The sequence below is a fragment of the Stegastes partitus genome, unplaced genomic scaffold (assembly GCF_000690725.1).
Source record: "Stegastes partitus isolate 25-593 unplaced genomic scaffold, Stegastes_partitus-1.0.2 Scaffold264, whole genome shotgun sequence".
NCBI lineage: Eukaryota > Metazoa > Chordata > Actinopteri > Pomacentridae > Stegastes > Stegastes partitus.
In genome coordinates this window covers 516,305-529,900 of record NW_007577995.1, presented here as the reverse complement: position 1 = coordinate 529,900, position 13,596 = coordinate 516,305, and the positions used below count along the sequence as shown (strand labels likewise).

General features: G+C 44.1%; 1 protein-coding gene across 1 annotated transcript in view; it reads left to right on the top strand.

The window, feature by feature from the left end:
• Window positions 1–10,832, top strand: part of camsap2b (calmodulin regulated spectrin-associated protein family, member 2b) — a 40,248-nt gene extending 29,416 nt beyond the window's left edge. The window contains exons 9-21 of the mRNA XM_008282256.1: window positions 803–872; window positions 993–1,274; window positions 1,354–2,080; window positions 2,200–2,346; window positions 2,435–2,666; window positions 3,902–4,085; window positions 4,173–4,890; window positions 5,937–6,073; window positions 6,821–7,035; window positions 7,117–7,219; window positions 8,360–8,475; window positions 8,586–8,704; window positions 8,788–10,832. Coding sequence (XP_008280478.1) covers window positions 803–872; window positions 993–1,274; window positions 1,354–2,080; window positions 2,200–2,346; window positions 2,435–2,666; window positions 3,902–4,085; window positions 4,173–4,890; window positions 5,937–6,073; window positions 6,821–7,035; window positions 7,117–7,219; window positions 8,360–8,475; window positions 8,586–8,704; window positions 8,788–9,084 — 3,347 coding nt within the window. The 3' untranslated portion in view covers window positions 9,085–10,832. The remainder of the gene's footprint in view (window positions 1–802; window positions 873–992; window positions 1,275–1,353; window positions 2,081–2,199; window positions 2,347–2,434; window positions 2,667–3,901; window positions 4,086–4,172; window positions 4,891–5,936; window positions 6,074–6,820; window positions 7,036–7,116; window positions 7,220–8,359; window positions 8,476–8,585; window positions 8,705–8,787) is intronic.
• The last annotated feature ends 2,764 nt before the right edge of the window (window positions 10,833–13,596 follow it).

Below are 13,596 nucleotides of genomic sequence, written 5' to 3'. Positions count from 1 at the left end.
CTGCAATAAAAAGTATAGAAGTAACACAACCCTGCCTAGAAGTAGAGACACACAGCGTAGTGTGACACAGTCATAACACCACAGTTTGCAGTTCAGCCAAAAAGTTACTGAATATTTGTCACGTACCTGTTGATCGCAGATGAGTCAGTCATGGTTTAAAACAAGTCATGTAGAATTCAGTGATTTTTCTGAAATATCACAATGTTAATTTTCCCAGCAGGACAACAAGTCACAGATAAGTAGTTCAAGAACTGTCAAAAAGTAGAAATAAAATACTGCAATTCTTTCTGTTTTTGTCGTTTCTGGCTCTGCTAGACTTTGTCACTTTTGTGATTTTATCAAATATGCCATACCAGACAAACATGCTGGTGGTTTTTCAGGGTTCGGAAGGTTAAATAGGTTCAGTTTTCTTGCAAGTCATAACACAGTCATGTTTAGCACAACTTTCACATGCTTAAGTGTGCTGTATCTCTTTAAATAATCACTACTTAGAGCAGCTACCTGACCATGAAAAGTGAACAGTGGAAGTTTTTGTTTTGAATCCAGAGGCCCCCTAGTGACTGACTTATAGACATGCAACAACTGTTGTGTCTTAAGTAATTGCTAAGTGCTGTAATTCAATATTTAGCCACTAAAATGAAAAATCATCTGTAGAATGTCAATTAATATTATGTCAGTTATAACCGTGTATATTTGCTCACAGTAAACACAGTCATTCTACTCTGTGTAAATATCTAACCAGTGCCACATTTGTTGTAAAGGATTTCATACATCTAATAAGAAACTTAAACGTCTCCAACAGGTATAATGAAGAGATCTACCTCCATGTCCTATGTAGATGGCTGTGTGGGGACATGGCCCAAAGAAAAACAGTGAGTACATGAAATCTGTCAGCGCTGCTAAAGCAAACCTTCATTGACCTACATTTCTTAAGTGCTCTGTTGTTTCTCCATTAAACTAACAAAACATTTCCTTCCCTCTCCCTACTTCAGATCCTCCTCTCGGGGAATCTCCTTTGAGATTCCTCTGGACGGAGACCCGACCCTGCCGTCCTGTGACGCTCCGTCCCTCCGCGGTATGACCCGCTCAGCCAGCAGCGACGGTCTTGGGTTCAAAATTCACTATGCATCCCGAGGAGGCATGAAACGCAACCTCTCCCTCATGCCCGTCAGCGTAAACGGGCAGAGCAGGCACATCCCGGAGGAGGATGAGGACTTCACCTCCCACAAACCCTTGGGGCGGAACAACACATTCTCAGTCAAGAACCAAAGCAGGTACAGTAGAGCGACGTTTTGTAAATAAACAGTAACAACGTGTCCAACTATCCTTTAATTTACCTGGATTTGTCCTTAGGTACTCCAATGGAGTCCTACCAGACAGCAACAGCCCCAGCCATCACCATGACAACCACACAGGTCACATCAGCCCATCGACCCCTCCGAGCATCGAGGAGGCCTTGAAGATTATCCACGACACTGAAAGGCCTCACGCCAGCCTGGGCGTTGGGGACGAAGACAATGGCTTCTTTCTCCACGGTGCAGAACCTTCAGACCCTCCAGGGGCCCAAGGTCAAGGAGACGACCTGGGCTCAGCTAAAGCTCGGCTGAATGACCACGATCCCAACTCCGTATCCACGGATGAAGTGGACACGGGCATCCATGTGCGGACTGACGACATCCAGAGCCTGGATGAGGACTCCTCCTCCCTAAGAGACTATTCAGATATCGACCCAGACTGTGAGGCCACGACCCGGTCGTGTCCTCTGCCCGACAGGCCGGAGAGAGAGAAAACCAAGGAAGGAGGACACAAAGGGGTCGCCGACACTAACCCTGGGGGTGAAAGGGGAGATGGAGGTGACAGAGGCAGCCCTTGCCCCAGTTCTGCCCCCACAATCCCCAGATCACACACAATGAGTCCGGCTTCATCCTCCGGTGGCTCTGGGGGCGGTTTGGTGCGAATGACGAGCTTCGCTGAGCAAAAGTTCAGGAAGTTAGAGGGAAGGAGCAGTGGAGGAACAACACCAGAGAGCTCAGATCTCAATGTGCCATATACACACCCAGCAAGAACCAGTCCTTCTCAGGTTTGTGGATGATTCTGCATCTCTCACACAGATGTTTCCGTATTACAACTTACAACGCAGAGGCAGATGTGCTGTTTGAATTTATGTCAATAATCCACACATTTCTTTTTTTTTTCTAGATTTCCACACCTCCCCTGCCAATCACATCCCCCTCTCCAATAACTACTTCACCCAGAGACCCCTCCAACATCATCGCCTCAGAGATGATTCAGCTGAGAATGAAGCTGGAGGAGAAACGCAGAGCCATCGAAGCCCAAAAGAAGAAGGTAAACAGCCGTGCAGCAGGGAAGGTGCCCAGTAGTGCAGCTTCAACTGTAAGTGTAAACATCATGCTGATCTCTTCGTATTTCTCAGGTGGAAGCGGCTTTCACTCGGCACCGCCAGAGAATGGGCAGGACTGCCTTTCTGAATGTAGTGAGGAGGAAAGGAGTGACAGCTCCCGTCAGCCCCAGCTCAGGAGGAGCAGAGACGCCGTCACCGGAGCCTCTCACCTCCGGAAAGGAAAACAGCCAGCGCGGCATGGAGCGGGCGGAGAGGTGCAAGCCGGACGGAGCGGCTCCCAAAACCCCTTGTGAAGATGGTGGCGGTGGGTGATCAGCTTAAACACAGCAACACGGTGTTCTCATCAAGTCATTGTTTTAGATTTAAAATTCCAGAAAATTATAAAACATCCTCGTTGTAGTTTAACTAAGACGACATCTTGATATTGCAAATTTTGCAGATTAGTCCACTGCTTTTTTTTTAATACAGCTTCACCTGTACACTTTGTGTTTGGCAAATGTTGCATGCAAAAGATCACACTGAGCATTAGCTCATTAGTTTTGTGCGTTTATTTGACTTGAAGCACAACTGTGGCTAAATACAATCTTGCAGAGGACATAACAAGCCAGTACAATGGCAGTGGTGGAAAATTTACTCAAGTACAATCATTTGAGGTGTTTGTACTTGAATTAACTCATTTTCTTTTATGCTGCTTTCTTTGTTTGCCACTTTTCTTTACGTACTTCCTTCTCCAACAGCTTTAGTGACCTTTCAGATAGATTTGACACAATGGATGAAATAGCAAGCCTTTCAAAGACACTGTTAAACTATTGTTTTCTGACCTTTTTGGCTTTAACATCTTACAAAAAGCAGTGTGTAGTCTGGGCCACATTTCAGACATCTATGGGTTGTTAACAGCTCCACCAAACAGTGGTTTTCCCCTCTGAACTTCTCACATGGTTTCATTTCAATAAATGTCAAAAACAACAAAAAATCTCACCAAAAATCAGTGATTAGAGAATAATGTACAAAAACTAAAAACAGATTTGTGTTTTTTTTTTTCTTCTTTCCTCTCCAATTAATCATCCGATGATCCCTCAGGTTTATCTGTAAAGTATTTTTAACCAGCTCCACCTGCAGCAGCCACAACGACAACGCACCACTGACACACTGATGCTTAACTATGAATAATCTGCTTACATCATATTTTTGTGACATACTATAGCTAAAAAAAATCCCATTATTGTTGCTTATGTTTGGGTGTGTAACAGGAGTAATAGGAGAAAAATGCAGTGATTATTTACTGTTCAGCTGCTTTGCCCAGTCATTTAATTTCCATGTGGCCCAGTAGGAATTGCTCAAAGGTCAGTGATGCTCTGCAGCGCAGGGTTCAGGAGCTAACCACAAACTAATTAGTTGTTTCAGCACTAAATCCCACAATAGGAAAAGCAAGAGCAGGAACTTTTTCAGTGTTTATATTCCACTGTGCTTTTAGCTGTTGCAAGTGATTGTTCTCACAGTAATTGAATAACCACCCTGTGTGTGTTTGTGGTGATGCAGGTGTGGCTCCGGGAGAGATCGACCTGGCAGAATACACTCGCTCCATCGAGAGGCTGAACACGTCGCTGGGCTTCCTGCAGACGGAGATGCAGCGTTTGGCTCAGCAACAGGAGAAGATCATGGCCATGAGAGAGCAACATCAACAAGCCTGGGTCATCCCGCCTCCCGCTCCGTCTCCACACAGGTATCAGTTCATTCTTTAAACTGATGTGGCCATTGGAAACTGTAATTTGCCACCCGTGAACATAATTGTGGGTATTTTGTCACACAGGCAGCTCCGTGAGTTGCGCAGCAGCAGCGTAACAGGCCGGGGATCAGGCCGAGGCTCGGTGGGGTCCTTATCCCCCATCCTGTCTTCTTCTGGCTCTCCCCGCGCCCCCAATCGTTCCCCAGCCGGGATTAAGCGACGACCAGCCTCCTTCCATGCCAGAACACCTCGAACTCCGCGTCCAAACGACCTGAAGGTCACCCCCTTCAGCCGCATGCTCAACACCCCCACTTCAGTGGACAGCCTGCCCAGACTGAGGCGTTTCACTCCCAGCCAAACCCAGATCAGTTCGTTTGCCTACTTGGGCCACGATGATGGGTCCCAGGAGACCAAGAACCAAGACACCAAGGACAACAAAGAAAACACTAAGAACAAAGAAGTGACCGTGGCGAAGAAGAGTGCTGGCACTCCTCAGCCTGCGACTAAAGAAGCCAAAGAGAAGGAAGACGAGCAACACGAGGAGAGCGGAGAGGCAGAGACGAAGGGAGAAGTCAAACAATCGAGGACGTCGGAAGTGCTGCGTCAGCCGGTGTCTGAGATCCAAGGAGCTGCAGGCAGCCGGGTGAAGGAAGACCACCAGGACAGGAGAGACCTGGTGGAGGTGCCTCTGTCTGGGCTGAAGCCTGCAGATGGCCGAGGGCCAGAGGTGGCAGGAGAGGGAGAAACAGGAGGAGACGTTTATGCAGAAGACCAGAAGATGTGCTGTGGATTCTTCTTTAAGGTGAGTTGGAGCTACAGAACCTGAGTAAGTAAGACATTTTTCCTAATATTATCTGTAGCATGAGCTGGAGTCTGCGCTCAAGCTGGACACACACAATTCTAGGGAATGGACTGGAAAGTTTACTGCTTTTGGGTGATTTTGAGTAAATTAGCAAGAAACTCAGTCAGCAATTACATTCATAAATGAACTGTTGATTGAGTCACTTTTCAAGCAAAAATGTCAAACAGACTGGGACCTTTTTTTCTGCATGTTTTTGGCTTTTCGTCTATTGATTGGACACCTAAAGATGTCCCTTTTGAAATAGAAACTGTCTGTGGGTAGTGTACTAACAAATCAATGACCCAGTGTTAATAATATCCATTATCTACAATATACCATTGGTAAAATTACCTTCACATTGCTAGTAGGAACCTTTTTTCCATGTAAAGAGAAGCTCCCTGTGTTTCACAATATTGGAGATGTTTTTAGCTTAACAGAAAAAAGGTGCTTCCCTCAGGCTCTGCACAAACAGTTACTGCACTCAGAAAAGTATATGAAATAGGAAATGTTGTTATCAGTTGCCCGTGTTTGGTGGGTCAAAATGTCTGCAGTGAAAAGGATCTATTCTACTTTCATGTCACATTATTCACCCTGCTCACCCGCTCCCTGAGGTCTGGAACCACGGCAGTAACCGCAACTGATGCAAAGTTCAATACCTTCTCATTAACAACACGGTCTATAGTCCTGTGATACTACATGCAGAGAGTTGCACCAGAAACAATCTGACATTGTGTGAGCCTGGAACAACGTGTGCAGCTTTGTGCCTGTTGAGCCGTGAGCTCATCAGAGCTCATATGTGTGAATCTGGGCCGAAAAAAACGCCCGAATACAAACTCATGGTAGTCCTGTTGATTACAGAGCAACATCAGAGCTTTTTTTAAAAACTCATTTATCAAAAAATATGACGGCTAGCTTGTAATGGAGACGATTTAAGTGTAGACTGAGTATTTCTTGTGGATATGATCTAAGTCCCTGTATGTATTTGTGCTCTTGTCCATGAAAACTAGGACGACGTGAAAGGGGAAGAGGACATGGCAGCGAAGAAGGCAGCTCTGCTGGAGAAAAGGCTGCGGAGGGAGAAGGAGGCTCAGGAGAGGAAGCAACAACAGGAGCTGGACCAGGAGCAGAAGAGGGAAGCTGCCCGGTACGTACAGTCTAACTGTTCATGGATCATCAGTACTCTGAACCCCATACAGTTTGTGGGCATCTTGTTTGCTCCTGTCGCCTGTTTGCTCATGGTGGGATTATTTTTCACCACAATGCAAAGTCCTGCAACTCCATGGAAGCAGCACAGCCATGGCTAGAACTAGAGAGAACTCAAAAATGTCTTTTGTGCAGCATGGCACAGTTATATTGCCATAAATCCTTTTTTTTTTTAAATACAAATTTGAAAGTTGCTTGAATTTTGAAGTTTGAGTTTCTTTGATTGTTTATTTAGCAAAAAAATGAACACGAACATTGAAGATGTACAAGCAGCTTTTTTAAGTGTCCCCAGGTGTTATCAAAACTGGAAAAGAAATGGTCGCCGTACATACTGTTAATATTTTACTGCTCACATTTTTAACTTGTTTCCATGCTTGTCTCAAATGTTTGATAACTGTAACTTGGTGCTGCTGCCATCTTGGCCGGGGCTCCCTTGAAAAAGAGATCTTGCAATCTCAGTGGGACTCACCTGGTTGAATAAAGGGTAAATAATCAAAATGCTCTGTGCAAAGAACAGTTCATCCCAATTCAGATGAACAGCCTCTTAATGTTTTGCCACATGACATTAAGATGCTTTTTTCCAACTCTGCTGGCAGGTTTTGGGGTTCACAGGGTTAATACACAAATTGCGCCTTTTCAACTCAGGTATGCAATCGTACAATAATCCCACCTCGGCTCCCTTCCTCAGGTTGAAAGCAGAAGAGGAGCAGCAAAAGAAGGACGACGAGAAGGCGAGGAGGGAATACATCAAGAACGAGTACATGAGGAGGAAGCAGCTCAAACTGATGGAGGACATGGACGAGGTCATCAAGCCTCGATCCGGAAGTCTCAAGAAGAAGCCGCGGCCCAAATCCATCCACAGGGACGTCATGGAGTCGTCTACTCCTCCCGTGAAGGCGACAGGTGAGCGACACGCAAACACAAAAAACACACAACTGTCACTGTGCAGCAAACACTGATCCGTACCTCGTGCTGCGGCTGCAGGGGTGCGTCCTCGAGGCTTCTCGGTGTCCAGCGTTTCTTTGGCGTCTCTCAATCTGGCTGACAACGACAGAGACCACCACTCAGATAACAGGAAGAACAGCAGGTAAGAATCACACTCTACTTGCAGCCTGAAGTTAAAACTTTCTCATTTTGCCCTCGATTTGTGAATTACAAATGTAAGAAGCAGCAGAAGAAGAAAATCAAATATCTGTTGGTACTTTTCCTTGTCAATAAAACCATTCTAACTTCTCAGATTCAAATGCAGTTTAATAATTGGTTCGTGAGTTTTGAAATGCCATAACTTCCGACCCGTATTTCCCTGATGTGACACCCGACGCATCATAAACCCAGCTGTGTTTTGACTTGATGGGATGTTTGTTGATGAAGGTTTTTTTCTGATCCTATGACTCATGTGATTCATGGAGGCCTGTGAGGTCTGCAGCTTGACTCTCTTTTTTATCCCTCTCTCCCTTTTTTCCCCTCTGTTTTGCATGCATCCCTCAGAGGCAACAAACTAGCTTCTGCCCATATCCCGTTTTATTTAAGCTCCCCCAAAGACAGAAAGGGAAGGTTAGTAACGCTGCGTAAACGAGTGCTTTGTAGGGTAACAAAGTACTGTAGGTGTGGCTTTGTGTTGATAAACTTTGGCGTAGCCCTCATTTCATTAGACGTTCCTTCAGCGTAGACAAGCGCTTAAAAGTAGACGGACGTGTCAAACAGTTGAACTTATTCCATCCTTGCAGTTTTTGCTTCTGCATTAAGGTTGGTCGGACTGGCGTGGCTGAGCTGTTTCCGCCTCTCTTTCCTCCTCCTGTCTCTTGCAGTATTGCTCTCAGGCTGTTGTGCGCTCTCTCCTCTATGCTGGCTGCTCTGTGCTTCACCGCTGTGTTTGCCCGTTTCCTTCATAAGTACTTGAGCTCATCTCTCACAGCATCCATAAAGACAGCGCCAAGGCTTTGCTTTGCTTGGCTGAACATGCCTTTTCTGACCCTCGCTGCGCAGCTCCGTCGGAGTATTACAATATGATGTAATACGAGACAACAGGCCGGGTTTGGAGAATCGTGTCACTGTGTCTGACCTTGTTCTACCACATCTCTACGTGTGTGTGTGCATGTCTGTATGTGCAATTTGTCGGTTTACGTGTTAATACCTGGTACACGTTGCGTCTGCCGTTACGTGGTGTTGTAATGTGTGTGTTTGTGTGTGTGTGTGCATCATTCGTTTGGTATTTCGTCGTCTCCAGGCCGGACTCTGCGGAAGGTTTCTCTTCGTGTCCTTCGGCTGGCAGTCGTAACGGAGAGAAGGATTGGGAAAACGATTCGACCACCTCGTCCACTCCCTCCAACACTGAGTACACAGGTAGATACGGAGAAGACACACAGTACCTGCGCTGCTTCAACAGTTCATTGACATTTACAAAGCCACTTGTTTAGATTTTGCAGTCTCATGCTTGTGTTTTCTTCCCACAGGACCCAAACTGTACAAGGAGCCCAGTGCCAAGTCCAACAAGCACATCATCCAGAACGCTTTGGCTCACTGCTGCCTGGCTGGCAAAGTCAATGAAGGGCAGAAAAACAGGATACTTGATGTATGTTTTGTGTCTTTGTGTGTATAAATACATCTCCTATACTAAGACGTCGCGTTGATTAATGAGTCTTATTTCTGCCGCAGGAAATGGAGAAATCTGAAGCCAATAACTTCCTCGTGCTGTTCCGCGATGCCGGATGCCAGTTCAGGTCCGTTTACACCTACTGCCCCGAGACCGAGGAGATCACCAAACTGGCTGGCATCGGCCCAAAGAGCATAACAAACAAAATGATCGAGGCCCTGTACAAGTACAACTCAGACAGGAAGCAGTTCAGCCAGATCCCAGCCAAAACCATGTCCGCTAGCGTGGACGCCATCACCATCGCCAGCCATCTGTGGCAGACCAAGAAGCAGGGGACGCCCAAAAAACACCCCAAGTAGTGCCAGATGGTCGGCCAACGTTTGGACACACTTCATTGGTTTGGTCCACGCAGAAGAATTTGTGGATTTTACTTTTTCATTAAAAAGGGACACACGTTTCCACTGTTCAAAATCACAACTGGAATGTAGAACACACGCGGGCCTCACGGATGTTGTCGTTGCGAATACAGAGCTGGCCGTGTCACTCTGAACTGCTTAAATGAGGCACAAGTGTGTACTCGTCAGCATGTGTATCTATGTTCTCATGTGCCAAAACAAAAAAAAAACAAAAAAAAACAAGAGAAGAAAATAATAGGCGAACCAATGCCTTACCTAGTTGAACCACTGAAGCACTGAATGTCACGCCTCTGAACGGGGGGCAGTTTGGTTTCTCTAAGTTGATCATGTGTGGCCTTATGCTTGTTTTGTGTCATATGGATGCGCTGTGAGTGTTCGTGTCATTTTGTCAGCGCCTGTTGAAAAAGTCCGTTTGTTGCGTGTAAAAACAAAGTCTGAGATCAGATCACGTCCCCTTCACGGTCATTTTAAAGGGCGGCCTGTCTGTGATCAGACGCAGCATTTTTGATGAGAGTTTTGCGCCATACAGGCATGAATTTCTGTTTTTTTTGTTGTTGGTTTTTTTTTTACACGTGACTGAAAAACTTATAAACAGTTCAAGTTTGTGTATGTGTGTTTAGTGAAGTGCCAAGAAGAGCGAGGAAAATACCTCAGCTGGTGATTGCAACTACTTTCCAAAAGTGTCAAATGATGAGATTACTGAGCATACGGAGGAACATCGAACAATTCTGGAAAGCACCTGCAATAGACTCTTAATTTATTTCATTTTGATAATGCTTTGAAGATATTTTAAAAAGCGTCTTAGATTTTATCCAGAGAAACATAATATACTATGCGTATATAAGTTAAAAAAATTAGTTTGTATATAATGGCAGTTCCATTCAAAATGAACAAGTCAGCTTGTAGTAGCTTTGAGTAGCTTTTATAATTTATCAGTATGTCGTCGTTTTTGGGGCCTTTTTATCGTGCTACAAGATGCAAAAAGTTGTGATCACTCAACGGTATCACTGATAAGACTATCATGAGTAGTAGACTAGATGGAAATCCCACACTGTGTCATCAGTCTGTGCAATTTAAGAGTAAATAATCACCATTGACCATGTCGCAGTTAGAACTAACAAATACTGAAAAGTGTCACTTTAATGTGGTTATTGTCTGAGCTATTAAATCAGGGTTTACCTGCAAAGTAGTCCACAATTGTAAATAAAATGAATTCACCCATGCTAGCACTTACAGACCCTGTCCACTGTTGTCCAGTCTAATCAAAGATGTTTCCACTTCAGGACTGTCATGCTTATTACTTTTACATTACTGTTACTTTTTTTTTTTTTTAAATCATGCATTCCTTCAATATGTGTTGACACTGTACAGATATATTTTGGCATATAGAAGTATTTTTTGTAACGACATTTACCTGTTGGAAGCGCGTACTAATGAAGCAGTACAGGTGTTGAAGGAAGCGTGTTGAGTGCAGAGTGTAGCCGAGGTGGCGAGATGTGTAAAGTCTTACTGAGGCTTTAGTGTGGTATCGTGTGAAATCCAGTGAGTATACTGAGAAAACCATAGTATTTTTTTTCGAATTCATTTTCTTTCCAATTAACAAAATATGCTCGACTGTTCATGGATTTTTGTTGTTTTGTTTTTTTTTTCTATTCCTTTGAGCTTTATTAAAATGCCAGCTATCAATAGTACTCAGTGTGTCTCATTTCACATCTTTTAATCTGATATTAATGCTAGCTGACATCAGCTTGTCCTTATCTTTTGCAGAGAGCTAAGTAAATAGCAGGTACATAAATATCATCCAACACCTGCGGGTATCGGCCTCATCATCATCATCACTGCCACAGCTGCGTTGAAGATATTTGCTTTGGGGCCCTTTTGTGCCTCACTGACTGTCACCTGTGCTTTTTGTTTAGTATATACCAACCTTTGTAGAAACATGCACAATGTAAGCATATTATTATCCAAATTTATAAAGGTCAGGAATCTGGATTTTGATGGAAGGCCCCTCTGTGAGACAGGGATGCAACATAATATTGTCAAGTCAATTTTGTTATATTGGTCAAACAGCGTAGAACATTCTCTACTGTTTCCCATCCTACAAAGAAATGTGAAACTTCAGGAAGAGCGACAAAAGAGGGATCCTTCTTCCAGGACAGACAAACATACAAAAGGTGAAATGAATGACAAAATTATAATCTGGAGAGCTGGGATGACAATAAAATGCAGAATTTACCTTCGTTGATGATGCACTTTAATGATTCAAATTCCTCACGACTTTTTAGTTTGTCAAATTACCTGAAACCTTTTTTAGCTACATACATGCTGTGCAATCACAACACAAGAAGAACTCAACCATTGCAACAGGTTATGTCTGTGTTATCATTGTCACAGTTGTCAAAGTAGGCTACCATAAACTCTGCTTTTTAAAATGAAGTTATTCAGAAAATCTGCGTTTCCACAGATCAATGTAATATCCGAGGTTTAATCTTATTTGTGCATTTATGAAAACAGGCTTCAGCTGCTGCAATGGAAGATAATACCTGACATAATATGATTGGATTTGCCCCTGTAGATGCAATATTATACTACATCATATGATAACTATTTTATTAACCAATTAGATTTGGCATTTCATAAAAACTGAGAACTGGTTATCAGTGTGCTCATACTGTATACTAGGGTTTAAGCGAGTACCTCTTCGAAGCAATGGAAGCTGTGACAGTGTGTGGACGTATTATGGGGTCATGCAGGGTCAATCCTAAGAAGGCCGGATACGTCCATTGTAGACATCAGCAATGGCTTATTCTCCTGGCACGATACCAGGTTGATTACAAAACTTAGTCAGACAGTAGGGTCAAATGTCCAAACATGTTTTGCGTTTTAAAATCTTGTTAAAATGTCCGTGTTCTTATATGCTGGAAGGGAATATATGAATGTGATGGTAGACACATCGTGAGCAAAATGAGCAGTCAGTGCTATGGCTGAGCATTTCTGCCTTCAGACCGTTGTGTACTGATGACTGTCTCAAGAACAAGGATCTAGACTTTTGAGGTTTCATACGCAACAAACCTAATAAACCAATCCGGTCAACTTGCAGGCTGGGACTTTCTGTATCATTCTTCAGAATTGGATTCCTGTTCAAACATGTAAGCAGAGTCTTAGGTGAGCTGCTATGCTTGAGCTGCAGTGAGTTGGGGAGGGGTGAGTTTCCCACAGTTTTAGACCCTATGCAAGCCACTGTCCTCCAAAGTACATTGTACAGTACACTTAAAGTACATCTACAATGCTCATTAAAAAAAAAAAGTCTGTACCCACTTTTTCAGCACCGAGTTATGGTTAAATTAATTTGGCTTTCTGACCATCAGACTAGTCAACATGTTTGGCGGACACCAAACATTACACATCACCATAAAACACACCATTCCCACAGTGAAGCATGGCGGTGGCAGCATCATCCAGCAGGACCTGGAAGGCTTGTAAAGGTAAATGGTGAAATGAATGCAGCAAAGCATTGGGAAAACCTGGAGGACAACCTAATGCATGCTGCAAGAGAACTGTGACTTGGGAGAAGATTTGTTTACCAGCAAGCACACAGCCAAAGCTGCACAAAATGCTTTCAAGGCAACAGTGAATGTTGCGGAGAGGCCGATTCAGAGCCCAGACATTGATCCAATTGAGATTTTGTGGCCGGAATTAAAAAGGGCTGTTTATTCACAATCCCTGTGCAGCATGACTCAGATTGGACAGTTTTGTAAAAAAGAACTGGCTAAAATTGCAGTGTTCAGATGTGCAAGTGGAACAGGTGGAGGAAAATCTAGCGAGGTGGAGGTATGTCCTGGAAAGGAGAGGAATTAAGGTTAGCCACGGCAAGACAGAATACATCTGTGTGAATGAGAGGGACCCAAGTGGAAGGATAAGGTTACAACAGTCAACAGTCAAGAGCAATGGAGGGTTCGGAAGAAAGGTTGAGGAAGCATACGCAAGCAGGTTGGAACGGGTGGAGAAAAGTGTCAGGTGTGATAAAAGAGAATAATCAAGAATGAAAAGAAAGGTGGTTTCCAGACAGTGATGCTGAGGAAAAAAACAGGAGGCAGAGCTGGAGGTAGCAGAGATTAAAATGTTGAGGTTCTCTGTGGGAGTGACCAGGATGGAAAGGATCAGGAACGAGTCCATCAGAAGGACGGCACATGTTAGATGTTTTGGAGATAAAGCCAGAGAGGCCAGATTGAGATGGTTTGGACAGAGGACGAATAGTGAGTAGAAGGATGAGCAGAAGGATGCTTTTGGAGTTTTGAACTGCCGGGCAAAAGGCCAAAAGGAAGACCAAAGAGGAGGTTTATGGATGTTGTGAAAGAGGACATGAAGTTAGGTGGTGTGAGAGAAGAGGATGTAGAGGATAGGGTTAGATGGAAGCAGATGATACCCCTGAATTGAAAAGCCAAAAGGAAAAGA